The sequence below is a fragment of the Panthera pardus genome, unplaced genomic scaffold (genome assembly GCF_024362965.1).
Source record: "Panthera pardus isolate Hobbes unplaced genomic scaffold, ASM2436296v1 HiC_scaffold_13, whole genome shotgun sequence".
In the NCBI taxonomy this organism is placed as follows: Eukaryota; Metazoa; Chordata; class Mammalia; order Carnivora; family Felidae; genus Panthera; species Panthera pardus.
Window position 1 is genome coordinate 76,892,433 of NW_026526688.1, and position 27,602 is coordinate 76,920,034.

At 36.7% G+C, this 27,602-nt stretch overlaps 2 protein-coding genes across 7 annotated transcripts in view; one reads left to right on the top strand and one right to left on the bottom strand.

Moving 5' to 3' along the window:
* The window catches only part of LRBA (LPS responsive beige-like anchor protein), a 781,419-nt gene that overhangs the window by 482,174 nt on the left and 271,643 nt on the right, over nt 1-27,602 (top strand). For all 6 annotated transcript variants that reach the window (XM_019441290.2, XM_019441289.2, XM_019441291.2 and 3 more), the window contains exons 39-40: nt 7,550-7,696; nt 10,234-10,370. In XM_019441290.2, the coding sequence (XP_019296835.1) occupies nt 7,550-7,696; nt 10,234-10,370 (284 nt within the window). The remainder of the gene's footprint in view (nt 1-7,549; nt 7,697-10,233; nt 10,371-27,602) is intronic.
* MAB21L2 (mab-21 like 2) lies at nt 13,801-16,506 on the bottom strand. Its single transcript, XM_019441302.2, has one exon. The coding sequence runs from the start codon at nt 15,498-15,500 to the stop codon at nt 14,421-14,423; it is 1,080 nt and encodes a 359-aa protein (XP_019296847.1). The 5' UTR covers nt 15,501-16,506; the 3' UTR covers nt 13,801-14,420.

The following is a 27,602-nucleotide window of genomic DNA, read 5'->3' on the forward strand; positions in this document are numbered from 1 at the left end:
TTAATCCAGGACGCCTGCCTTAAATCCATGAATATCAGAAACACAGCATTTACAAACCAAATCGGTTTCCAGGTTCTGCTGTGTGTATATGGTTTTCCCTCAACCATGGTATTTTAGCATGAGATTATGAAGTGGGAGAGATGGTAATAAATGTCCAAGCGCCCAGATACTTTCTGAGCCTTGATTTGTAGATGGGTGTGATGGATGGCTCCTGAAAAAGAGAATAGACATTATTTTCATATGTTCCCATTCTGCATCATCTTGTTATCAAAGCTTAACAAAACATTTTTCCTTTTTTGATATAATGCATATCACTGTGATTCAGATTAGGGAAAAAAGCCTGATGAGCAAATTGGAGAAAACTGAAAAAGCCTTTGGATTTAATAATATACTCTCTCTGATCATAGGGTTTCACTTAATATTTTATCCCTTTGAAATCCAATTAAGATACATTGATTAAGGGGGGGAAGCTCCTCTCTACATTAAAATAATTTTGATTTTATAAAATGTAAATTGGTTATTTTTTAATAAGATAGTTTTAATTCCCTTTTTTCAAGGTATTGGTTTAACACGCATCAGTTTATGGTTAAATGATAGTATGTAGTATACAAAATAAATGTGAAATTATATTCAATAAGGATATTAAGAATTTAGATTAAAAGTCTGTGATCTTAGGTTTGGCCTCAGTCAGGCAGCTTAACCTCTTGCACTCAGCCTTAAAGAGCCATTTCTGGAAGAAAATGTCCACAATATGTCATCAGATATAACACCAAATGTGACATCAGTCCTTTAAAATAAATGATCATACAGAGAATAGTCAATAACAAAGTGATCTAAAAGCAATAATAGTCTGAGGGCCCTACATCTTCAACTACAGGAGGTGGGGAAGAAGAAATAAGATGTAGAATTAATTAGGCCACTTTTGCTTTTAGGGTTCATGTGCTTTTTATGTGGTGCTATAGATTTCACAGTTACATATATTTTTTCCTTTCTTTTTTTTTTTTTTTTTTTCTTTTGGCTAATGACTCTTACATTAAAAAAAATCAGCCTTTTTGCAGTTTTATACTTTTCAATCAAACAGATGTTACTATGTGAACTTAAAATTTAATAAGTACCTTTCTGTCTTCTTAACTCATTTAACATTGAGTTGTGAAGTCTGAAGTCTATCGGTGACAATGAAAATGCTTTTATGAAAATTTTTCCTTTTATATCTGGAGACAGGGACTTGTTTTCTAAAACTGATACACAGGCAATCTGTTAATCCTTTATTTGGAGAGAAATATCAATAACTGAATTTAAAATTTGTGGTATAGATTTAATATAGAGCTTATTAAAATCAATCATTAACCAAAAATAATACATGCAACCATTTTGGGAAATTACAGAATTTTACATAATAAATAAATTTGATTTCATTGTTACTGAACTTTACCTTTTAAAATACTATTATGCCACCTTTTTGTGTTGCCAGGAGGCTGGTTAAAAAAAAAATATTTAGTAAGCATTGCAGTGCTTACTGTCTTTTAGAACTTTTTTTATCCTGTGTAGAATTCACTCTAATGACTCCAAACAGTAATTGAAAAGTTAATATAATATTTATTAAATTGAGGGAAGTAAAATTAAGCACTTTATGTAATTCCATCTTATTTGACAATATTGAACATGGATCTTACAGTGATTAGAATACTCTGAAAGGTTGAAAACAAAAATTTAAATTTGAAATATATGCTTTTAAAAACTAAATGTGGAGGAGATGCTTCAGTGGTCTTCCACATGTAATATTTAATATAACATTTTTTGATAAAATATAAATCTTTTGTTGTCATACTTTGTATATATTTTTTATTTTAAATAATGAATATTAGACAATGGTTTTAAAACTCGGCACGTAGATTGTACAGTGGTATAGTTTCATATCAGCATAGTTTATGCTAATTCATTATGTAAGTCAAGAACTTAAGTTTTTAATTTTTTATTAAATAAAGCATCTTATAGGTAACATCCAGTTTTAATTTTGTGTTAATTATGAAACTCTTGCGCCTTTATCCTTAATTTAATAACAGTAAGGAAGTTAATGAAAATAAACATATTAAAAATCAAGTTAGCAAAACAAAAACAGTTGATGTGATCAAAAAGCAGTTGAAACTACAGAATCTAGTATGGATAAATACTATGCTTCAGTGTTGAATTTGAATATTTAAAATAGGTATTATTGAGGATAGTGTGTCAGTTGTATACTGTTTTAGGACTTCTCACTTTTATTTATAATTGATTTAACTAAGGAGACAGGATGTTGTTAAATGCAGATTCTTAAAACATCACAAACTATATTATTATTATCAAAGGGAAACATGTAAATAGAAATGCCGTTGGAGATTAGTTATGTATTTTAGTAGTAAGAGCCATCTTTTTTATAGATTGATTTGATTTGAAGGAAAGCCTCTGGTGTAAAGGTGGCAGAGTAAATACCTGAAGAGTGATGTTCTCTGTTCGGGCGATCAATACTAGCCCCATGACTCTACTTCTGGCTACCTTCTAGTTAAAAACAAATTTTTTAATTCTGACAATTTAATTGCCCTTCCCAAGTTCACATTAACTTGCTTGGGGAAAAGGGCCTTAGGTAATTTTTCAAAGAGAGACCCTCCAAAGTGGTTATTTATAAAAGTCATTTTGTAATGGGAGATTCCTTTAACTTTGCAGAAACTGAGTCATATTTTTAAATTAAAATTAATACTTCCTCTTATTATTAAATATTCTTTATGGAAATTAGCAGCAGCAAGCAGAGGTGGGTATTTGATTCTTGAGGACATTTTCTTGCATTTTATAGTTTAAAATTTATTAGAAGTTAGTTGTCATGATTGGTAACATTCTCCTAATGCACAGGGCCCAGTTTGTCAGAACATTTATTATTTATTGTCAGAACATTTTAGATCTGGAAAGAAACAAAGGCTAAAGTCTAATCTAACTTTATTCTTTATAAATAAGGAAACTGAGGAAACAAAAAGCCACATAATTCTTGGTGGATACAGGACTAAAACCCAGGTTAACTGATGACTAATCAGATTTTCTTACTGTAGTGCTATACTGTCTTCTAAAATTCATTGTTAAATATAATGGGAACTTTACATTTAAATTAAGGCCACGTAAAAAAAAATGTTTTAAATGGTAGAAAGAGTGGTTTTAGTTCAAATAATAAACAGTTAAGCAGTAGAATTCTATTGAATTCAAGACATTTTAATTTTGTAGAGAATGTGCATGCTGATGGAAATATATGAGGAGGATTTAACATTGTTTAAGAAGTATCTTGTGATCATATGGAATGACACAAGTAACTCATCTGGTTTTCTTGGGATGACAAACCATGTAAAGATCTTAAATCATGCCATTCTCTCACAACTTCAATAATGCCAGATACTGTTGCTTCCTGTTTTGTATCAACATATATTAGGTTCTGTAACCAAAGCTTTTGGGGGAACCCATGATCATTAGGAGATGAAACTTGGCTTATCTTCTAATCTCCTAATCATCTTTTGTATTTTCACTGATTTTTCTAAATTTTCTTGACTTGGAACCCTTTGGAAATTGCATTAACTCTAAAGTTTAGGACAGTAGTTGTGTATAAGATATTCTTTATGTGTCTTATTCAGGATAAGCAGTTATGATATAGGTATTTCACATCACATTAAGTGGATACTCATATTCATTTTATTTATATTTGAGGTCATTTTGTTATTCCAGTAGTATTTTTTTAAGGTGGCTAATTCCTCATGTATACATTTCTTTTACTGTAATATGGACTATTGCTGACTCCATTTCATTGTTGCAGTGGAGTTTTAAAAGGGGCTTTATGTGTCATAGGTGGAACACTTTTCTGTGTCCTTTCTCTGTTTTAATTTTACTTAGCTAGCTTGTGTTGCATGGATGAATCAACTCATGCCTAGATCTAGCTGTAAAGAACTTGAACTTTACATTTTGAGGACCAGCTTTTCTCTAAGCCCTCTAATTGCTCTTAGCTTCAGTGAATAAAAAGTCATCTTTCAAACAAAGAATTTTTGACAGATTTCTCCAGTGTTGTGTAACAATTGCAGTTTAATTACTAAATGAGGGTAAATATTAAGCCAGAATAAAGTGAGAGACTATATGAAGGCAGTCTGAAGGTGATAAGAAAAACTTAAATAGTTTTCATGTTTGGTAATAATTTTATTAGCTAGCGAAGATCTGAATCAAAGCTTTGAAATGGAACCAGAAGTGTGTTCTGACTTCGTCCAATTAAACTTTTATACTAGCGTAGAATATATTCACAAAAAATATCAAAACAGTTGATACTTGTTTTAATGATTGAGTAGAAGGCAAGCAAAAGTTAAAAGTATACTTTCCCCAGCACATATAAACATGATAATTATCTTTTATTTTATGCTTAGGATAGTTTTGTTCTAATTTTGAAACAAACAAAAAAAAAGTTCTTTAGCAGAGAGCTATTAGACCACTGAGAATTGAACACCAGCGCATGTGGTGTGTATTAGAGTACTGTTGGTAATTTTACTGCTGCTAACTTAAAATCCTCAAGGGGGAGTTAATTACAGGAAAACCATTCTAAATATCAGTAAGCTGCATATTTTCCATGACAAGAGGTTTTCAGTTGAGGTTGAACAATTCCAGAATCTGAGCTTGTAAAAATAAGTAAATAAATAAATTAAAGTGGGTGTTTCTATGCATACAGTAGACTTAGAGTACTTCAGAATTTTTTCATAAAACTTTATTCAATTCAAAACTTACTGTGTTTTAATATGTGTCAGCATGATGAGAACATATTAACATTTTTTTCAAGTTTCAATTGGAAGGGATAACAAATTCTATTTAGCAGTCATTTACATGAATGAATTTATTTACTGAGCTATTTTAAGCCATTGCATATTGCTACTTGGCTCCTCTCATTTTTTGTAAATGTTTGCACAGTAAAGAGCTTTTTTTCCTTTCTTTCCTCCCCTACCCCCCTCACCCCAAGTAAGCTTGGTGTATGTTACTTCAGGACATGTATGGTAATAATCAGAGATAGTAATGAGCAAGGTATTGAATTTGGTTGTTTCTGAATTTGGTTGTCATATGCTCATCAAATTTAGGTTTGGAAATGAGTATTTTTGTATTCTTAACTTGTTTATTATGATTTTGACTTAACCTTTTTAAAGGCACTATGAGAAACATAAGAATTACTAAACTAATCCTTAAATTATATATACATTGTTATTTATATAGTGGTTAAGATACTGTTACCATAATGCTTGGATTTCATTCCTGTTTCTACTTCTTACTAGCTGTGTTGCCTTGGGCAAGTTATGTAACCTCTCTGCACCTGTTTACTCATCTGAAAAGGAGAAATTAGCAGAGGGTTTATGAGAATTAAATGAGCTGAATATGTAAAGTGTTTTGAACACGCCCTAGCACATGGTGTTATTTAATATTAGCATTATTATCATTTCTGCTTTGAAGAGGGCATTGTAAATCTAGAAAAAGAGAATGTAACATACTGATTTTGTACTAAAATCTGATTGGCAATTGTTATTTTATTATGATTTGCTTTATTTATTAGAAAATATAGAAGATGGTGATTTCTCTTGTATATCTCGGTGACTGATTTATTTTTAATAACATTGGTAGTACATTGGAATATATCTTGTTTGGGCTCAGGGCAGTGTTTATGATTTTAGAGTAAGGAAACATAAATACTTGAAATATAAACAGTGATATAACAACTTATGCTGCTATTTTCCTAAAAATTGGGGAGTTTTTGGTATATTTCTTTGTAGCTTAAAAAATAAAGTCATTTTATTTAGATACTTTAAAATTTTTTCAAAATATTTACTGAGACTTTCATATGTGTGCAGCATACTATGCTTGTTATTTGTGGGTATGAAGGAAAACAAAATTTGATTTACCCATAGATGGTATTCAAAACCTAAATATAGAACGCTTCTTCCCGTGACTTTCTCATTTAATATAGAGCTCCTATATTCTGTTAAAGCTGTGCCATTAGTATTGTATATAAATGATATACATTGTGAACTCACATGAATATGCTAAAAATAAACTTTTACCCTTAATATTACCCATAACTGTATCTATTAAAATCAAAGAAGCTTTGTTTTGTCAAAACGTTTGGTAACATACATGTAGTGTAACTGTATAGAAAGAATTATATAGATAGATATTAGCCATGTTACTGGAAACTGAAGGCTTTATCCTTTCTGGGTTTTGGGCCTTTTGCCTAGGCCGAAACTGCAGTGGATCAGAAAGCCTCGCCATCTGATTTCCATATCAATAGCTACTGCCTGGGAGGATCAGGTGCTTTGCCTCCTGAATTTCCCTCACTGGAAACCTGGGAATGTCAATAGTGTAACAAGGATTCTAAACTTTCCCTTATGTGACGCTATGAGGTTTTAAAAATCACAGTCCAGAATTTAGTATCTTCTTTTCTATATTTCTGAAGGAGAAAGCTGCTCAAAGCAGTGGGAGTTAATACTGGAAGGGACATGGGGTTTTGAAGTCCGAATTGTTGAGTTTCAGTGTTTTGTCCTTTCAGCTGCACCTCTGCTCCTCTTTCTGGTTCCGTCATTGGTCGTAGGTGCTCTGCAGAGCTTCTTCTTCATTCCCTAGGTTTGGTGTACCCTTTCCCTCTTTCCTCTCCGTCTGGCTGCCTTGTCACAGTGCCTGAGAGTCTGGTGCCGCCGCTCTCCACAGGCTGTTCCAATTCAGGCCCTGTAAGGCTCTTTGCCCAGATGCCTCTCCTCCCGGGCTTTCTGTTATGTTTGCCCCCGGGGTGTCTTAGCCTTTTAGTTTAAACACATGGAGGAGGTAGTGTTTGAGCCTCCACTTAGTTTCCACAGTGTCTTAGTCTTGGATATTTATATAAAGGCTAAAGTGGGGGTCTGGGTGGGGTAAAATGTGGGCAAGGGCAGTGCGAAGGTGAGAGGGAGGATTGGAAGAAAGAGGATGCAGCTTCGGAGAGCTGCTATAGCTTGTTTGATGTCAGCTGTGGCTTCACAATTTGGCTTACAGCCCTCATTGGCTGTGAATCTCTCTGACCCTTCTTACTTGTAGATTCTCCTCCACAACCACTGCCCGACAAGTTCACGATGTTTTGTCAGTATAATCACTATTTGCAGGAATGACCAGCCTTTCTTAAGTTTCAGAATCAAGTAGATATTGTTTCCAAAATGGGGTTCTTATTTTTTTCTACTAATTTCCCCAAAATGTGCTGCCTTTGAACCCTCTCTTGCCCTAACTGTAAGTAAATAAATGGTTCGGTGGGCGGTGCAAGGGTCACGTTTAATGGGATTAGGGTGCTTGTTCAAGGTAACATTAGACTAGGCTTGGGGAGTCCTGTTTGTCAGAAGGGGCCTGTGTGCCATCCCAGTCACTCTCCTCCTGTGGATGACTCTCTGTAAAAATGATTGACCATCTTTGGCCACCTATCCTTACCTCACTTCCCTGCCCCTCTGCAAAAGTACTCGCCCCAGAGTTGATGGACAGCTTTGTTTCCTTTTCATTTCAGCTGCAGATGAAGATATCCTCGCTAAAGGAAAACAGTCCATCAAGAGTCAGGCTTTAGGAAATCAGAACTCAGAAAACGAGATCCTCCTGGAAGGCGACGACGATACTCTGTCATCCGTGGATGAGAAAGATTTAGAGAATCTCGCTGGTAAATTCACCGGTTGTATGGATATTTCAGCTAGCTCTGGGCCAATAAGCACCTAATTACTTACTTTTTCATCTGTGACCGCTAGGACTACCGAGTTTACGCCCACAATTACTTTAAATAAAGATGGTTTTTGTTCTTCCAAATATTTTCCTCCTAATCGTCAACACTATTTCCCCTTTATTTTTCCATTCTTTTTACTTTCTTTACCCTTCTCATCTTTTTCTTTTTTGAGTAATTTTCACCATAAAAGAAAAGTTTAAAAGCAGAACAACAAAATTGCTTCACCCTCGGGAGTTACCTAATCTCTATAAAATGAGAGCTGTAAGTAAAATTTTGCCAATTGTTTTGTAAATAAAGCTTGGAGGCAGATGAGCTATTTGCTTTGATATACAGGTCTTAGTGAACATGCTGCATATACATTTAACTCTCTCAAAAAATCCATTCCAAGAATGCTATGGCTTTTCACAGGATCCACATATTTTACCTGATGTAGGAATTTTGATTTGCACTCTGCAGATTTTCAGTTTTACTTCCCTTATGGGAAAAATTCTCTTGTTTAGCCTGAAATTTTAGTCATTCATTAAATGCCTTTTTTTTTCTTTAATGCCTGTGGTTCTCTCCCTTTGGGAGGAAAGTCTGAAAGATTCTACAATTTCCATTGGTGAAAATTATACAGTCTTCTATTTTGATAATTTTAATTTAAGAGGAAAGGCATTAGGAATTTTTCATTTATTGATGTGTCTGCAGCCTGTGCTACCATGCAGTGAATTATAATGAAAAGCGAAAATAGATGATGGTATCTTCTCTGATGACCATAAACCTCTCTGTAACGTAAAATAAAATTAATTGGAGCATACTGTTAAGTGATTCAGATTGGGAGTGGTAAGTAAGGTGGGCACTGCTATTCTCTAGCCTTTTCCTTCACATCTATTTACCCATTTCCTCCTCCTTTATTTTGCTTCTGTTCTTGCTACTAGTAATACATTCATACAGTAATAGAGGTGAAAGGGGAGTTTAATTATATAATCTTGACAATGGCAATAGGATTAAGAAGTAATCCACACTAATAAAGTGGTGTGGGTTAGAAATGAAGTGGAAATTGTCAGGGGTCTTCTGTAGGACCTAGGTTGCCCTAGCTCCTGCAGCTGTCTGCTTACCCTGTAATTGAATGTCTGAGAGTGATTGAAAAAATGTTATTTCTTCTCAGGATTACATGCTAATGTACAGAGGGCAAAGGAGACAGCAAAAGAACACATAGCTGCTTATTTCATCCATTTATAGGGATGAGCTTTGGGAAATCATGGCTGTTCTGCAGCTATCTGCTGCCCATCTGCAAACACAATGTATTTGTACATTGGGAATAGAGGGCAAAACCTGCTCTGATCTCTGCAGAGCATCCCTTCTATTGTCCTACTGGCACACATTAAGATTGATGTGAGATTAAGGACCAACACCCTCTAACAATCGATGGAAACGTCGATTCATCTGAATTTTGAAACACTTAGTCATCCATTGATTACCTGAATAGGTGTACCATGTTTATAGGCACTATATTAATTCAGAACTATAAGTGCCAATCTTCTGTTGCTGTTTTCTTCACCTATAGTATTTGTACAATGAGGAATTGACACGGGATTTCAAATTCTTACTCTGTCTCTCTCTACGTGGATATACACATATTCATTTATATAATATAATTACTATTTTTAGTCCTTTATTTTAGGTTTAGCCCTGATATACTTTATGCCCTTCTATCTGTAGTGAATCTATTGTTTTCAGTAGCAGGCTGATTTGTCTCTTTGATAAGCCCTGTGGAGATTTGATTATTCCAATAAAAATTCATTCACTTGGAAACCCACCCTCCAGCTGTTTACTCCCAGAGTCCCTGAACTACACTAATATTAGATTTGGAAGCATTGAACAATATTTAACAGTGGAAAGGCAGGCTTAGAAAAGAAGTATTTTTACCAATCTTTCATGGGGTAAAGTTGTTATGGAAGAGGTTTTGTGTCAACCTGGCACAAAATCTTTATCAGAGAATATGGTGTAACGTTTCTCATTTCACTAATAAGCTAGCAGTCTTTTTTGTAATCATGCTTCAGCCAAACTAAGCTAACCTCTGGCCTTGAAAGCCTATTGAGTCTTCCTTGCTCCTGGTTGTTGTTCCATGTTGTTTGATAGCCTGAGGCTTCTTTTCTCAATGGAATGTGGAAGGACTTATTTAGGTAGAGCCACCTTCTTACCAGATTAGACCAAAGCTTTGCAGACTCCCTGTAAAAATAATTGCATCCTAGTTTACTGTTATCATTAACCACCTACTGTAAATCTCTTAGTATGAGAACCCTAATAACCTTGCATTTTCAGAGGAAGATTTGGGGTGGACAGAATTTGTAAGTGTAGAAGGATTTGGCAGACAGTTTGGTGCTGGAGGTGAGAATTTAAAAATCAAATAAAGTTTCTGCTTGAATCTATTAACCTATTAGATTTTTTGAAAAATGTCATTCCAGCTTGTGTGGTTTTTCTTTTGGTTTTGGCAGGTCCTGTTAGCCTGAGCACACCAGCTCAGCTTGTGGCCCCCTCTGTTGTAGTAAAGGGCACTCTTTCTGTCACCTCCTCCGAACTCTATTTCGAGGTGGATGAAGAAGACTCTAACTTCAAGCAAATCGACCCCAAGGTGAGAAGATGAGGAGTGGGTTTCACTCTTAAGCATTTTTTTGTTATAATGGGATGGTGGGCTGCAGTTGGATAGGATTGACATTGGTAAAATCTGACAGACTTAGTTTGAATTTCTTGCTGAGTTGCCTCTGCCTATATATACAAAGCAGCTACGTTCTTTAGCTTATGAGATCCTTACCAGCTAGTTAGATTATTGAAGTTCATTTAGATTCAAAAACAATTTCCACTTAATTGAGTTTATCATTAGCTCATTCTGGGGTTGGGGGAGAACCACAGGGAATAACGTCTATAAATATATTTTGCCACAAAGGGTCTAGGGTGAATTAAGCTACAAAATTCAGTGAGGTTGAGAGTGGAATTATTTTGTTTAGCCTTTATATTTTCTGGATATAATACCAATATATCACTCTCCTTGCTTTTGTCCTCATGACTTACTACTCTGTTGTGCACACAAGCATGTCTTGCGTGTGTGTGAGATACCTCTGTTTCCCATTACCTATAGTCGATTTTACAAGGCACTGCATAATTTCCTATTCTTAAATGAAAATGTAATTTCCCCTTTTAAAATGTATTTCTGATTACTTTTCAGCCCTTGGCAACTTTATTTTACTAAGAAACATTTGTGGCACAGCCATAAAGCCAAAGCTAGGTTTAGTTCATGAAAGTGAATGGTAGAATTTGTTCTGATAGGAAACAGTCTTTTTAAAATGAGAATAAGCAACCTGTAGAAGAGAAGTGGCTTAAAAAAACTGGAATTTCTTATTTTACAGGCTGATAGCTTGTGCGTATGTATACACAGACACATATTTTTAGTTTATTGGTAGGAAGTTCTTTGGTTTTATAATCATGTGAATTACTAATTTTAGTGATTTAGAAGTATTTCAAAGTAATTATTAATGAGAATGTTATAATTTTATTTAGAACTTTACACACAAGTCATCTCTTGTCTTACATGTATTTCTAGCACTTTGTTTCAGAATTGCTGCTTTTATTAAGATGGGCTTTGGTAGACTATATGAAAGTAAGGCTATGTTGGAACGGATTATTCTGAGCTTGATAATTCAGCTAATTCAATGTAGAGAAAACTTTAATTGTGAAATTATCAACTAGAAAAATTTCCTACTTTGTTACATGACTGAGGCTGCGATTGTATTTTAGTTTCTTTTAAAAAACAAAGATAACCAAAATTACTCATACCCTCTAATTTCTGGTAGTTTGTATGTTTGAGAGTCTGAAATTTAATTCAGAATATTCTATTATGCTTTTGGACATATGTGGCATAGAATCTAAAATGTGATACGATTTAGAGGTGTCTAATGTAATTGTTCTCAAGATTAGAATCTCTGCTAGTCTTTGCAATTAGGCTCTTTAAAGTCACTTGCTCCTTTTGGAAGAAGTTATAACTTTTATTTCTCTCTGATTTTATTCTGTGCAGCATCATTAAATTAATTTTTTCCCCTTTTGCTTGTGCAATACAAAGGTCTTTTAGCCTAATCACAGCATTTGTCTTATACCACTGCAACCTGCCTGTTAACAGAAATCAAAGTTTTGCTAATTTCTATTCTTAAAATGTTTTAGCCAGTTATTGGAAGAATTCTTTATGTAGACATTGGTGCTTTTTGTAAATGAGGACACTTATATTGTGGCAGTGTTTTTTTTTGTTGGTGATACCTGCATTAAATTAAATAAGGTAAGAAAAAAAAAGATACTGAATTTGGGGAATTTTGTTCTTCTTGTCAGGATTGAAAAACTTTTCCTGGAGTAGTTGGAGGGAGATATGTGTCTAATGCTGTAAATACTTGTGTGTGTAAGAAAAAAAAGGTCATTTTAGGATGTCATTTTTATCTTTTAAACCAAACATTCTGCCCTTAAATCATTTCTTTGTAATTGTAAGCACCTACTACTTGCTTTGAAAATGTTCTTAAAATTCAGAACATTTTTCCCTGGAGAATAAATTCATTTTTATTATGGAAAAAAATCATATATTTGTCTGAACCACTTAGTATTACAGTGAGTTTGTTTTACATCTACAGGAAGAGATCAGTAAAAGATACAGTGTAGGTTGAAAGAGTAGAGATGATTTCAGAACTGATAAGATCAAAGTTTATATTTCTAAAACAAAACTATTTTTACTAGGGAATTTTTACCAGGGAATCTGAGAACTTAAGCCTCTTTTGTGGAGTGAATTAAGCATCAGAGCCCTGAGTATCTTCCTTGTTTCTCATCCATCTATGCTGTCTTCCCGATCATCCCTCCATACACTCCTTCCCCCATGCAAACTTCTTCCTCAGATCTTTAAAATTCCTTTTTTTAGGACATTTTTGTCTACATCTCTCATTCATGGATTTTTCAATAAATTAAAAACTGGACTAACTCAAAGAATAAATTTTAAATATCAAAGGGTAATATTGATATATATTCTGTACCTGTGCCTCATCATTAGCATATCTAAGGGAGTATATGGGAGACAATATAAAAAAGACAAACCAGACCAGTTCCAGCATTGGGATGCTTTCAGTTTTACTAATTATTTTATTTTTAATCTGTTATTTCCTTGCATTAAAAAGGAACCTTTGTTAATTTAGTTGAAGTGTTGAAATGAGTACTTTGGATTGTTACCTTAGAAAAGCAGAGGGAGTAATGTACTTTTCTTGTATGTAAATTCTTGAAACAGTAATTTTTCTTTGGTCATAAAAATGGTATCAAAACCTTTTTTTTTTTTTTTTTTAATTGCCTATAAGCAGCTTCCGAATAATTCTGGGAATTTGATAAAAAGTGATCTTAGTTATGGCATTTATAACTAAGCCATCTAAAAAAATTGAAATAATTTATAAATTTGGATTGTTCATATCACCATTTACTGGGGAAAAGGAGTATTGCTATAACCGTTTTATTCTGTTTTGGTATGGTTGATTTAATTGCTAAGTTTTTATTATTTAAAGCTTGAAGAGGACAAAGAATTGAAAGAAAACTTTCAACTGATCATGTTAACTATGCAGAAAAGATCCATAAATATTGCCTTCTTCAGACTGAGTGTATTTTTTAAAATTATGGTGTAAGAAAGCAAATCTCTTAATTTTTAATGCGAAATAATTTTTTTCTATTTCAAAAACTAGGATTAAAATCTTTTCTTCCACACAAAATCTGTTTGTTTGTTTTTTTTTCAAGTGTGAAAAAAGATATTACTTTAAGTCTCAAAATCTACAGAACAAACAATATTATAGTTGGGTAAAATTAGTATTGTCTATTTTCCGAGGATGGGGGGGGCTTGCATGGTTAAATCGACAAAATGTGCTGTATTTGTAAATTTTGCAAATTAGAGTTCAAATGAGAGCTTCTTGCATTTAGTTCCTCAAGTTCACATCTTTACATTGTAAATTACAAATTGTGATCTCACCTGCCTTCATTTAAGAACAATCCACAGTCAATTACAATGTAAAGTAATATTTTTATTACTGTTTTCAACAAGACTGCTTTAGGGTGAGGGTAGAGGTGCAAGAAAGGGAAGGGCACAGTCTGACATTGGCACTGAGATACATTTAACATCAGCAAAACTTTTTTTAAAAGAGAAATTTTACATATAATTAAATACTTTTTCTCACTTGGTGACAACATTCAGGCAACCCAAAACAAAATGAAATGAGAGGGAGAGAAAGAAAGAAGATGAGAGAGAGAGGAGAAAGGAGTTGGGGGAGAGAAGGAAAAAGGGAGAAACTACTATACATTGATTTGAAAATGTACCTTGGGTTTCATTTTGTGGTGGCAAAGCCCGATTGCTTCTTTTGTGTGACCTTTTAAATTCACATTGTTTGGAAGAAAAACGATCACTTTTGTGCAAGAATGTGATTTTGTTTGTTTGGTTGGCTGGTTTGCTCTCTTTTTGTTTGCTTGCTAATTAACGAAGGTCTTGTGACTGCTTCCTGTTTCTTTCAGGTGGCTTACATAAAAGTTTGTGTCCGGAGTTTCTGCTGTTTGTCTCTGTGAGTTGTGTGTGTTTGTGTAAGAGAGCACTCCCGTTTGTGTCGCTTTTCAAGCAGTCCCCAGCACCCTATAGTTTGTCCAGGCTTTTGGGATTGGTGAGAATTTCCCTGGCCAACCTCCAGGTCTGCTTGGCAGCGCTCTCCAGGGCCGAATGGGGCTTGCCCTGAAAAAGGTCGAGGTTGGGCAGAAAGTAGTGAGGGCAGCGGCGGCACTGCAGGCAGGAGATGAGCTGCAGCAGGATGCCGTTGAGCCGATCGCCGAGGCACGCCTCGTCCCAGTCCGTTTCCCGCGGGTGTTTCTCGCACTCGTACAGCAGCAGCGTCTTCATGTGGTAGTTATTGAGCGGCTGGCCCGGCAGCTCCAGGTGGCGATCCCGCAGCGTCTTCAACACCGAGAGACACTTGTTTCGGCAGCCGCCCATCAGCAGGCGGTTCTCAGCCTCCCCGAACTGGAGCACCCAGGCATCGCTCTCCGCGGAGCTCTGCTTGCCGGTCAGTGAGTAGCATTCCTTCGACAGCAAGTTGAACCCTTCGGCCTTGACCTCCGCTACCCGATTGGGGCCAGGCCAGGGGATATGGGGCATAGGCCACTGTGCCGCACTGCGAGGCCAGATACCGGTGCACTTGAACGCAGGGGTGATTTGCACCACGTAGCGCTCCCTGATACGCAACTTGACCTCGCTGGTGTCCGCGATCATCTTGACCACATCTCGATAGCTGCACTTGTCCACTGCCTGAGCCACCAGGGTCTGGAAACGCGAGCGGATCTTGCGCGCCGAGAGGTAGCCGGACGCAGTGATGAACTCGACCCAGAGAGACATGCTCCGCTTCCGCCCATCACTCAGTTTGAGCACCGCGCAGCCGGGCAGGGAGCCGTCGTCTACGAAGTTGAAGACGCCCATCTGGTTTAGGTAGAGCACCACCTCGAATTCCGTGGGCGAGATGACCTCCAGCCCCTCGTAGCGGGCGTCGATCTCGCTTAGGGAGCTGATGAAGCGAGGCTCCTGCACCTCCACTTCCTTTAGCACGTCCGAGACCACCTTACAGACCTCTCGGATGGTCTTGGCGATGGCCGCCTTGCGCGCTTGGCAGCGCTCAGTGTAGTATTTATTGAGCTGGTAAACCAGCTTGGCCTGAGCGGCGATCATGTTGGGGCACAGGTCCGGGCTATACACCGGCGTCTCGCAATACGTTGAGGGATCCAAGGCTCACGCAGTGGTGGTGGCCCTGCGGCTTGCGAAAGAGGCGTCGCGCTTCCCCTAAGCCCCACTTTCACTCTTGTTGTCCACCTGGGCTGACCGGCTGAAACAACGGCCGGCTTGCTCGCTCTTTCCCCTCTTTCGAAACCTTTTTGCTTCTCCAGGCAGAAGGGGGGGTGAAAGGTAATCTTTGAAGAAGAAAAGTACCTGCTGGGACTTTTTTGCTCGATGTGTAAAATAAAGATGTGCTTGTGAGAGAGATGAAGGGGAGGGGAGAAAAAGAGAAGGGGTGACAGAAAAAATCAGGTTACCAAGAGGTTAGGCTTAGATGTCTGCAGCCGAGATTGCCCGGAAATCTGGAAATGAGGTCTTTTAAGTGCCAAAGTAAATTTAAAAATAAAAGCGAAACATTCAGTGTTTCATTCTTAAAACTTCTCCCACAGGCTGGTAGGACTTCTTCACTCAGCGTAGGTGAGTGCCTTTCTCCTCACCCTCCCCCAAATGGAAGGTGAAGGACGTAATTAAGGTCCAGAGAGCAGCGAAGTGCAGCTCAGTCCTCGGCACACTTGGAGGTTTGCAGACGCTCCGCACTCTCAGCGTGATGGTCTGGTCTCTTCTCAGGGGGTCGTGTTGTAGCGGTTTTCCTCTTTTCCTACTGGAGGCGTTGTTTGGACTGGGTTTGTTTGTTTGCAGTGGGTTCTTGTCTTTCTCTAGGTGCACACCGCTGGAAGTTGTTTGATATTCATTTCTGCTTCGTAATTTATAATTTTGGCCCTCACAAAATAGATTTTAGTGTGACGAAGTCGTTGCTTGCGTTGCATCTGGGGTTTAGTTATAAGGATTCAAGGCTTTTTCTTCTCCTCCCCCTTTAGGTTGCTTGTGCAGATTCCACTTTCTGAGTCGTCTCTCCCTCCTCCCCTCCGACGTCTCTCTCCTTTTCCTTCTCCCTCCCTCCTTTTCCCTCCCTTTCTCTCTCTCTCTCTCTCTCGCTCGCTCTCTCTCTCTCTCTCTCTCTCTCTCTCTCTCTCTGCCTCGCTGTTTCCTGGAGTTATTTAGTTTATGAATGGTCCAGGGCCATCATGAGGGGGGTGGAGCTTCAGTTCCTACAATCACTATCCGAGCTGTCAGTGCTTTAGCCAATCCGAGAGAGAAGACAGGCATGCTTGGCAGACGGTAGCAGCCACCGCTGCACTTGATAAAGAAAGGGGGTAAAGAGAGAAGTAGGAAAATAGGAGGAGATAGTGGAAGTCAAATGCTCACACACACTTTACAGCCCCCTTCTTCTTTATCCTCTCCTCTTATCAGTTGCAAGGAAGAAAAAGAGTCTATGGTAGAAGGGACTTCCTGGAGATGGCTGGAATAACGCGAGAGAGTAGCAGTGGTTCAGAAAGGTTCACTATTTTTTTTCTATCAACATTGTGCAGAAGGTGCAAACTCTAACAAAATTACTTTTGCTTGAAGGCAAATAGGAGGAGGAAGGGGAAACCGGGAAAGAACCTACATTTTTCTAGATTTTTCTTCTCTGGCAAAGTCTTCCTCCCGTCTCTTCCCCTTCTCTCCCATTGTTGCCAAGAGCCAGAGCAATTGCTGTATATGTGCACCAGTTGGGGGGGGGGGGCTGTGTGGAGTGGATATGGGGTGAAGGTTTATAACCATAAATCTCTTTTCAGTAATTTCCATATGCTGTTGAAAAATGGGGCAGGGTAAAAATAGTGCAAGCACCTTGTTTGATAATTACTTCATAATTAAGATTCAGATATATTTTATGCTATTGCTTTATTGTTAAAAAGACTAGTTATTAGACAGAAAATATGTTTAAATTGTGAGAAAGTGCACATCTATATATGGTAGAATATTGTTGGATATACTTTTAAATTACCATAAGCCACTAAAATTGTTTTAAACAATAAAAATGAGGAAGTAAAAGTGAACCTGAGTCAAAGTTTTCTTAAGATGTTAACGTTGTAAATCTAATTTTGAATATATTCTCAGGCAGTACAGTTTCACTTGTAAAAATGAATTTATTTTCATAATTGACTGTTGCTTTTAAAAGACTTCACTGCTGCAGAAATCTATAACTATCCTGTTATTGATTACACAGATGGCTTCACTCCTCCCTTGGCATTTCAGTGAGACTCATGCATGTGCTTTTAGTATATGTATTATACTTTCAAGCTGTACCCCTTGTAGCCTTTCCCTACTTTTGGATGAAAGAAGCTGTAACAATGTTTCTGATTTGCTTAGTATTGAGGGTTTATGTTTTGAGCCTTAGGTATGTGGATGCTGAGTCTTTTAAAGCCAAATGAAGTAGATGGAATTATTTTTAGTTAGATTTTTGCTTAAGATACAAGGAATAAAAATCTGTGAAGCCATTTGGGGGAAGACTTCGCTTTGCAAACCCCAGTGTGCCTGCGGCTTTTGCAAAAACCCTTTGGGAGGGCTTGAGGTGCCCTCTTAAAAGCTGCACCAGGTGAACCTGAATTCAGTTGCATAGGGAAAGTTTATTTCTCTCCATGTACTTGACGTCAGACACTTGGACCTCTTGGTTCTTTCTTAGATGTCTGGTGCAGACCACTGGTACCTTGTCACCTCCTTGTTCTCTGCCATAAGTACCTTTCTAAAGAACGAATTGACTTTTTTTTTTTTTTTTTTAAACCAAGTCAGATTTTGTCTGGGATATGTCTTTAGTGGCCAGGAGTGTGTAAGTCGGAAGTAAGCATACACCAAACTCTGGGATGCAGAGCTGTAGTCAACTTCTGGTGTAGTGGCAGAGGCTTGGGGCGGCTGCCGGCTCCAGCCTTGCTGGGGGAGCAGCTTGCATCTCAGAATGCTTGGCGGCACAAGGATAGAGCGCAGCCGCGGCGTCTTCGCGGTTCGCGCGAGTGGGAAGCCCAGACTCTGTAGGTAACCTGGCTAATGCCTGAGAAGTCACGCTGGCGCCCTGGGAAATATTACTGGGCAGGAGGGGGCACTTCGCTGCAGAGCTGTGCAAGCAGCCAGACAGGATCCGTAGCTGCTTCTCCCCAGGGCAGTTACTGGGCGGAGACTTGTGGCGGGGACACAGGGTGCGGAGCCTTCCCTCCTTGACCCTCGAGGTGGCCGCTTCTCCGTCACATCAGGTCTGTGAGCGGGGGAGGCCTCGCTCGTGGACCCACACGTCCCGCCACACTCCTGGGAGTGTTTGCAAAAAGTCCCGGGGGTCACGGCAGTAGTCCGTCCTCCGGGCCCGTGCGGTGCTGCCAGTCCCAGCTCCGTGGGTAGGCGCTTAGCGTCCTCCCTCCTCGGGTGGGGCGACCCAGGCCACGCGGATCTTCGCGCCACTACTCCCTGACACCCCACTCCTCCTCTTTTTCCCGCTCTGTGGGGCAAGACTAAGTTTCGTGGCACCCTTTTTCCTGGGTTTCTCCACTTTTACATACAGAGGCTGAGGGATGATAAAACGTTACAAATGTTTTGATTTAAAAACAATTCATTACCAATTTACCCTGTCTAAGGTAGATGCTGTAGTAAATAATAAATCAGTTAAACAAAGGCGACTTTAATTTATTGCCATGGTACTAATTAGAAACATCATTCGAGCAATAAACTTAAACACTTCCAGCAAATAATGCTCGCCCTTGCTAGTTCCCTTCCTTCCCCCTCCCCCACCCTAACTCACTCTCTGGCTGCCTCTGCCCTAAGAGCTGCTTCAGCTGTGTGTTTGCGGATCCGCTCTTCCTCTGGTTGAATAATTGAAGGGGGAAACGGTATCCGAGGAGGCTGTAATTGAAGAGCCCCTGTCACCTCTGCTTTTATGTATGTTAGTATAGAAGTCCATCAGCAGCTCCTTGATGGTGTATTAAAACGAAGTGGCAGCCCCTTCTGCAGGAGATACCGTATTCTATTATAGGAGACCAAGTGAGAGAAAGAAACTCTAGAGGCTAAAAGCCACTTCAAGTCTTCAGACCGATTGATCTGTATTCTCTTGTTATAATCCGTCTCATCATACTTGAGTTAATGAGGCAAAAGAGGGGGGAGAGAAATCTGATGGTCCTTGACAAATTCATTAGGGAGGCTGCAGGACATTTTATTTGACTGTTAAACATCTTGTTTGTTTGGTTTAGGCAGTGCCAACATCAGCATGCTTCTGCCCAGACCTGTGATGTTGGGCTAGCTACAGACATTCCTAAAAAGAGGAGGAGGATATTCAGGGTGTGATTTGAATTTTTTGTTTTGGATTTCGTGTAGTCCATAACCTTCAGACTTCTCTAGGCTTCACCTTCTCCACCATTACTGTAGGAACATTTTATGAGAACGTGCATGATAATACTAAGATGCGGGTGTGTTTAGTTACTATAAGCTAAAATAAGTATGTTTAAACTTCAGCCTTAACATTTCCCATTTCCTTAAAATAAAATTGAGTCAAGATATAGCAATTAGTGTACCAGTTTTTGAAAAATGTGAATGTTTAAGCTAAGCTCCAGCGAATAGCCAAATTATACATTACATCCTATTTTTAATTGATCATATGTAAGTAAACTTTTAATTATTAATTGAATTTCTTCTTGCAATGAAATGCTTATGAGTACAGATACTTGGAAATAAAATTTAACTATTTATACAAACAAGATTTTCAAAACAAAGTTGGTATATCTTAATTTGAGGACCTTTTTCTATTTAAAATGAGAAGCAGAACTGGGTATATTATTTGGTGCTAAAATAAGGTGGTGTGTTGACAGAATACTTAAATTGAAAATATTTATAACGGAATAGTAGGCAATTAAGAGAATGCTAATTTTTATCATATTTTATTCTAAGATAATAATACAACATTTGATTTTCTCAAAGTTTTTCTTGAAAAGAAATAACCAATCCAGTTGTGATACTTTCTTGCATAGAGAATTCATTCGTATTTTCCTATAGCAATTGACTTAAACAGCCTCAGCTTAAGTGCTTTGAGAAAAGAACCCTGTCTTCCATTTATAGGAAAGCAGTATGAGAGAAAAAAGAGAACTAATGCTCTTTGCCTGTCATTTTAAAACATTCCTGCACTGCTGATGAAGCTTGAACTGCTTCAGGGAATGTATGGATTTGAAAAGAAATGATTCAGTAGTTCATGTTGTGTTTCTCAGGAGCAAAACCAAACTAATGGCTGAAGTCAGAGCTTCTGTACATCTGACAGATATAATCCTGTTTACATTTCCAGAGAATACAGAATCCTTAAACTGTTTTATTTTTTTGCTGATCTTTACTTAGAAATGAGTTTAGTGAGTTAAAGTTCAGGGCATTTTCTACTTTATCATATCACTGAGACTCAAAAGATATCCATTATTTTATTATCTGTAGACATAGCATATAGCATTGTAATAATTTTTATTAAAGAGTGTACAGATTTTAGATTGTATGATTTTGTTTTCCAGGAAAACACTTTAGAAGTATTCAAAAAAATAATCAGATTATTGACTTAAAAAAAATCAACTCTCTGACAGATTTATACTTTTTAGACAACAAAGGACCACGTGTTTACATGTATATATTCTTATCCTCTAAAATCTAGTTTTGAAACATCTTCACAGTTGCTAATTGTTGGGGTTCTTTCATACTTAATCTTTCAACGTATTTATAAAAATGCTTGATTTAAAAAAAAAAATTTGGTCAGAATATAAATGGGGAAATAAACAACTATTAAATTCCTTGAATTTAAAAATAATTCTAGGAAAAACAGAAGGAAAAGTAAATAACCCAAACACAGTTTGTGTATTAGCTCATGAAATTTTATTGAAGTAATTACAATAAAACATAAGAAGCTTTAAAAACAATTACCAGGATTATAGTATCCACATTGTATTAAAGTCCTAAAATCACATTCTTTTTCACTCTCTGTGAAATTATCTCATTTTCCAAAACTGAGGTATCACAGACGTTGTTTCTAAGCTATTGATAATTACTATTCTGGAATCAATCTAGAGAATAATCAGTAATTCAATGTTTTCTTTGAACAGTTACTGTAGTGCCTACTTCAAATGGTCAGGCATGCTGCTGAAAGAAGTTGTTTTTGTTTTTTCCCCCTTATCAAATAGCTTTTTGGAAAACAAAAACAAAAACTTGTAATCTCTTTGATTGGTAACCCAAGGGTATTGTTCTCATTTGTACAGTTTGAACTTAAGATAATTTGTCGGGTAAAGGCAATAGCTTTAATTTTGCATAGTAAACCTATTGAATTGTATTAAAAAATAAATCTTTTGGATGCTTTTGTATATTGTATTGTGGGCCTTTTAAATTTGGTTGGGTAACCTTGGATAATATATATATATATATATATATATATATATATATATATATATATGTGATTAGTGATGTTGTTTATACTTCTACATCTTTTACAAGTCTAATTCTTACATTATTTGGTAGGATGAGAAAATCAAAGAGTACAGTATATCTTCCTGTTTTCCCCCAAGTTGAATAACAGTTGTAACTATGAGTACTTTATTAAGCTATACATAATTTGATCTCACCAAGATACATAATGAGAGAGCAAAGAAATTGTGCTCAGGAAAATGAAAGTGCTCAGCTTTTAGCCTAACTGAAAAGTAAATACTGTTTTATTATTGAGCTAGGATGTGAAATATTAAGAAAATCCAAGTTCGTTCAGCAAGCATTTCTCAGAAGGTGTTTCATTGAACTTAAAATATTTTTCACTTATGTCGGTATATATCATTTGGTCTTACCAATAAAGCATTTAGCTTTTTCTCACTTATTTATTTATTTGTTTGTTTATTTTTAATGTTTTATTAATTTTTGATAGGGAGAGACAGAGTATGAGTGGGGGAGGAACAGACTGAGAGATGGAGACACAGAATCTGAAGCAGGCTCCAGGCTCTGAGTTGTCAGCACAGAGCCCCATGCAGGGCTTGTTCTCATGAACCCCGAGATCGTGACCTGAACTGAAGTTGGACACTTTGACTGAGCCACCCAGGGGCCCCTGCTTTTTCCCATTTTACATGTATACATATTTAGTTGTAATAATTACATTGTTTTATTTCCATATATAGTTAAACAAGTTATGAAAAGTTAGAATAAGAGTCTGTCTTGTGTGTCTGCCTGCCTTCCAACCAACCTACTTTCCTTCCTCCCCTCTTTCCTCCCTCCCTTCCTTCCTTCCTTCTTCCCTTCCTTCCTTCCTTCCTTCCTTCCTTCCTTCCTTCCTTCCTCCCTAACAATTTGAACTTACTAATATACCATCAGGTAAATACTAAATTTCACCTGTCAAATAACTTTGGCTTTCATAACTCACTATAATCTTCAACAAAGGAGAGAGTGCTTTTAGTAGAACCAACTCTTAACTATTTAAGGAATGATTATATCATTTGTGGATTATTATTTGTGTCTAGGTGGTTTTTAATATCAATGCCAGAAGATAGGAAAATCAGGAGTAGTCAGTAATGACCTTGATGCTAAATAAATCAAAACTTTTGATTTTCCGTTTGATTCAAGGCATTAAATTTTATGGTTTAAAGAAGGTGTGATATCCTTTGTTTAATAAGATTACAGACTCAACATGTAGAATAAATTTCATGGGATGTCAGAGTCATCCCCATTCCCATTTCTGTTTTCGCTTGTGATCAGTGACACATTTATAAAGCAGATGACTGAGATGAGGCTGCACTTAATTCAAAATATAAGACTTGGCATTATGTTCTTTATTTCTTTGGGTCATATAAGACATTTTTGTGGACCTGCGTTTAAAACTGTCAGTTAAAAATATTGTATGGGTAGTTTTGTATTATACTTTAGGAAACTAGCCTTTTCAAACATCTTAGTTTATTTTAAAATATATTGGTTCTGCAGCACCCCTCTATGTTATTACTAATAGAGGTAATTTAGCATCAATCTTTTGCTGTGATTACAGGAAATTTTTAGTGGGCTTTGTATTATTTTTAATAATGCTAAAAATCTAGCCTATTCCTTCCTTCACACATTGTGAATTAGAGTAAAAGTGATGTGCTGAGAGGTCTCTCTGATTCCTTTTAGTAGATAAACAACAACAACAAAAATTCTTCATTGGCTCCAATCTATGTATAGAAGACGTCTGTGTAGTATAAATGAAATAATACTTGATGATCTAAGGAATGGAAACTTTTCCTTTAACCATGTGAAATCAAGCTAGGATATAAAACAGCTGTCTTGGCCTATGTATGTCAAGGTTCTGCCAGCCTGTTTCTTTTCTGAATTTTCCCTTTCTATCTTCCCTTATTATGTTTGGATCCTAAAGAGTCATTCTTTTATTTTTTTGACTGGTTTTGTCTTCAGACAAAACCTGGGTTAGTAGGTTTAAGTCAGCCTAGATAGAGTGAAAAATCTTTGATCTATGGCTATGACTGTTTCCAAATGATTTGCTTGCTGGGACCAGACACTGTCCATGCCCTTTCACTTTGCTATCAGATAGGTACACACAAAGGACCTGAAAGGCTACCAGATGCATAGTTAATCATCAAATTAGGTAAATACAGGGTTCCAACCATACTTAATTAGATCTTCAATTTCTAATAGTTATTTGTTCTGTGGTACGTTGTTGGTTAAATGCTCTACAAATCTAATCTCTTCGGCAAATTAGTCAAAACTTTCTACAAATTATATCATCAATTAAAAATGAATGATACAAAGCTATGTATTTTTTAAAATACATAAGGTTGTTGCTGTCACGTAACTTACCTACATAGATAAGATAAAGAGAGGCAGTTCGATAGCATCTAAAGAGCATTAATCTTGGGGGGAAAAGCTCTCAATTTTGTCCTCTGTTGGCTAGAGACTATCTGAGTGACCTTGATCAAGTCATTATCTCTACTGACTATCTTCTCAATTCTTAAATTGGGGGATGGATTAGGAGGTTTTTTTCTACCTCTTCAAGATAAAATATCTGTAATTTCATACCGTAAAGATGATTAAAGTTGCAAAATTTAGACTTCTGCAAGAATTGTGACTTCCAGTGCTGCTCTAAGTATATGAACATTTTTAACATGAAAAAATTGCAGAAAGGAATAAGCTTACAAATGGTGATATTCCATATTTTAGTCTTAGGGGAAAAAAACTACATATTATAAATTGGAGATGGTTGTGAGAGACAACCAAATAGCAACTTGGAATATATTCTGAGAATATATTATTATTGATAGGAGTTGGAACATAAAAATATGAAAAACAAGTGTGGATTGTATATATAGAAAAACAGTACGTGTTTAAAGTTATACATAAAATTGGCAGGTATGTTTTTTTCCTTAAAATGTTGAATGGACTGTCAATGTTTCTGACATTTTTTTATAAAGGTTAGATATTCTGTAAATGGTTTGAAGCCAAAGAAAGTTCAAGTTCACAATTTAACTCTAAAACAACAACAACAGCAACAATAAAAAAAAATTAAAAGAAAAAAGAAAAAAGGAATGGTCAGTGTTTAGAGAAAGACTAGAGAAACAGCATTGCTCTGTGCAACTGAAGTAGGACCATATTCGTGTTGTGTTAAAAGATAGATCCAAGCAGGGAAATGGTTTTCAAAACATGAGTCACGATAGAGACTAAAGTTTTATACTACTTTCTCATGCTTTTCACTTGTTTTCATCAGAAGATCTGACAAGCATAGAAGTGTTAACATCTTTTATTTTACAGATGTTCTTAGTTTTCTCTCAAACTGTAAAAGATGCTATATCATAGAAGCTTGGTAGGAAATAATTTCAACACCTCCTTTCACTGATGTGATAACTTATTATATTCTAAGCTTGTGTATATTTTTGGAGGGAGGGACGTGAGGCAGGAAAGAGACAACATATTGAGATCTAATTCTCGTTTTGAGATATAGATCAGTATGTCTGCTATATTATAAATTCTGTCTAAAATGTCTTTTCAAATGGCATAGTCGAGTTATTTTTACTTCTATGTTGCATTCTCTGGAAGTCCCTCATTAATGCAGTGGGAGTACCTGGTGACCACTGAGAGAGTTGTTGATGGACACTATATGGGTTTGCAAAGTGCAAACCTAAAAGACTAAGCGATGAGAAATGTATTGCTATTTGTGAATTTATGTTTTATCTCACTTCACTTGAAAATTTATGAGTAGTGTGGCTTAAGGGTGCTGGAGTTGTGTGTTCCAGGGCTTGCCCCTACTGATAACACCCTTGTTGGCGTGAAAGTGCAATGCAAATTATGACAGTTACAACCTTCTGTTTTGTTTAACCTGTCAGTAGATTTCCTGGCTCAGTGCTGAGGGCAATGGTGTGTTCAGCTAGTCCATATTCACCTAAACTTAAAAGGTCAGGTTTCTACAGGCAAGCCTAGTCAAAGCCTAATTGATGAGGAGGGCAGGGAGACAGAATTTACTGTTCTGTTGGCTAGTTTCATATCGTTAGGTTGTCCTGAAAGCATCAGGCAGTCACAGCCCCTTTCATGTAAGTGCTGACCCTAGACAGGAGCTGACAATCAAAGGAGGCAGCCACAGGAACCAGTGCAAGTAGGCTATTGATTTTTCAGTTAGGTCTAAGTAGTTTGTAGTATGGGTAATGGGTGACAGAGGCAGGTATGTCATTATCAATGAGCTCCAGAACAGTAGCGACAACCCTCTCTCATATTTCCTTCAGCACTGACAGTATGCATCCAGAGGCGGTCAATAAATCGCCCAACCTTTAACTGACAAGTGACTTGGAGGTTTAAGTTGAGGAGTGGAAGTTATGGAGCTAAACTTCTCTACTTGAACATGTACTGGACCTAGCGATAGAGTCAGTAATTATACTTTTTTAAGTCTTTGAAGTTTTGATTTGGATAAGTCTTTGCAACTCTGAAGATCAGAGTTTACTTTTAAGCTTTTGAGAATTTAAACAGCATATTTATTTAGTTAAAAAATAAGGATATGAGCCAATCATTTGTAAAGATACTATGCAAGAACAATTGAGCTACGTATGTTATTATGGTATAGTTTTGCTTTTATTTAGACTAGATCCTTACTCATTCGTGATATCTCTGTTATAAAAGTTCAGCAGTTGGAAATTGCCTCTCAAATCCATTTTAATTCCTATTCTCCACTTACACGTTTTAACTGTAGACCAATTTTAAATGGAAAAAAATTTGTACCATTTGCAAATGTGATATATTAACCCTAAAGCAATTGCTGTTTGACCTTCAAATTTGTTTTATATTACTTTTCACAATAAAATAGTCAGGCATAGAACATTTAATGATTAAGATTTGATGAATTATGGTTGCTTCTGAATTTAGAAAGAAATGAGGCTGAATTTTGTTTTAAAGGCATTTCATATGGATATTTACATTTAAAGATAGATACAATTTATGTTCACATAAACACAAAAGTGTAACAGGTTTTGACTAAAAGTACACGTGTTCTTTTTTTTTTTTTTTTTTTTTTTCCAACGTTTTTTATTTATTTTTGGGACAGAGAGAGACAGAGCATGAACGGGGAGGGGCAGAGAGAGAGGGAGACACAGAATCCGAAACAGGCTCCAGGCTCCGAGCCATCAGCCCGGAGCCTGACGCGGGGCTCGAACTCACGGACCGCGAGATCGTGACCTGGCTGAAGTCGGACGCTTAACCGACTGCGCCACCCAGGCGCCCCTAAAAGTACACGTGTTCTAAAAGGATGTAAAATAATTTAGAGATATTTTAAATTTAAGTCAATCTCTATTTTGTTACAAAATGTAAGTAATATGAAGAGAAGATAATATTTATAACTAGAAGGGAGAGTTTTGGTTGTACCAGGATCCTTACAAACTATCGTATGCTTACATTTTTTGAAAACTTTAAACAAATTGAAATAAAACAGAAAAGTAAATGTTTTTTAGAACTTCCTTAAATAACTTATCACCATGATATCTTGTTTAACACTGTGATATTGTACAGAACCAGAGTTCAAGTCTGTAGTATGATCTAGCTGTGGAGTACCCTGCATGACCACATGAATCATTTTCATTTGTCCAATGCCACTGAAGATTCCTTCCCTGCCCCCACCTCTTTAACTAACCAGCAGGTTAATGCATAGTGAAGGTATGGATGCTTAAATATTTTCTTAAGTTT

Coding starts and splice junctions, on each gene's coding strand:
- MAB21L2 (XM_019441302.2), bottom strand. CDS start 15,500: ATGATCGCCGCTCAGGCCAAGCTGGTTTACCAGCTCAATAAATACTAC.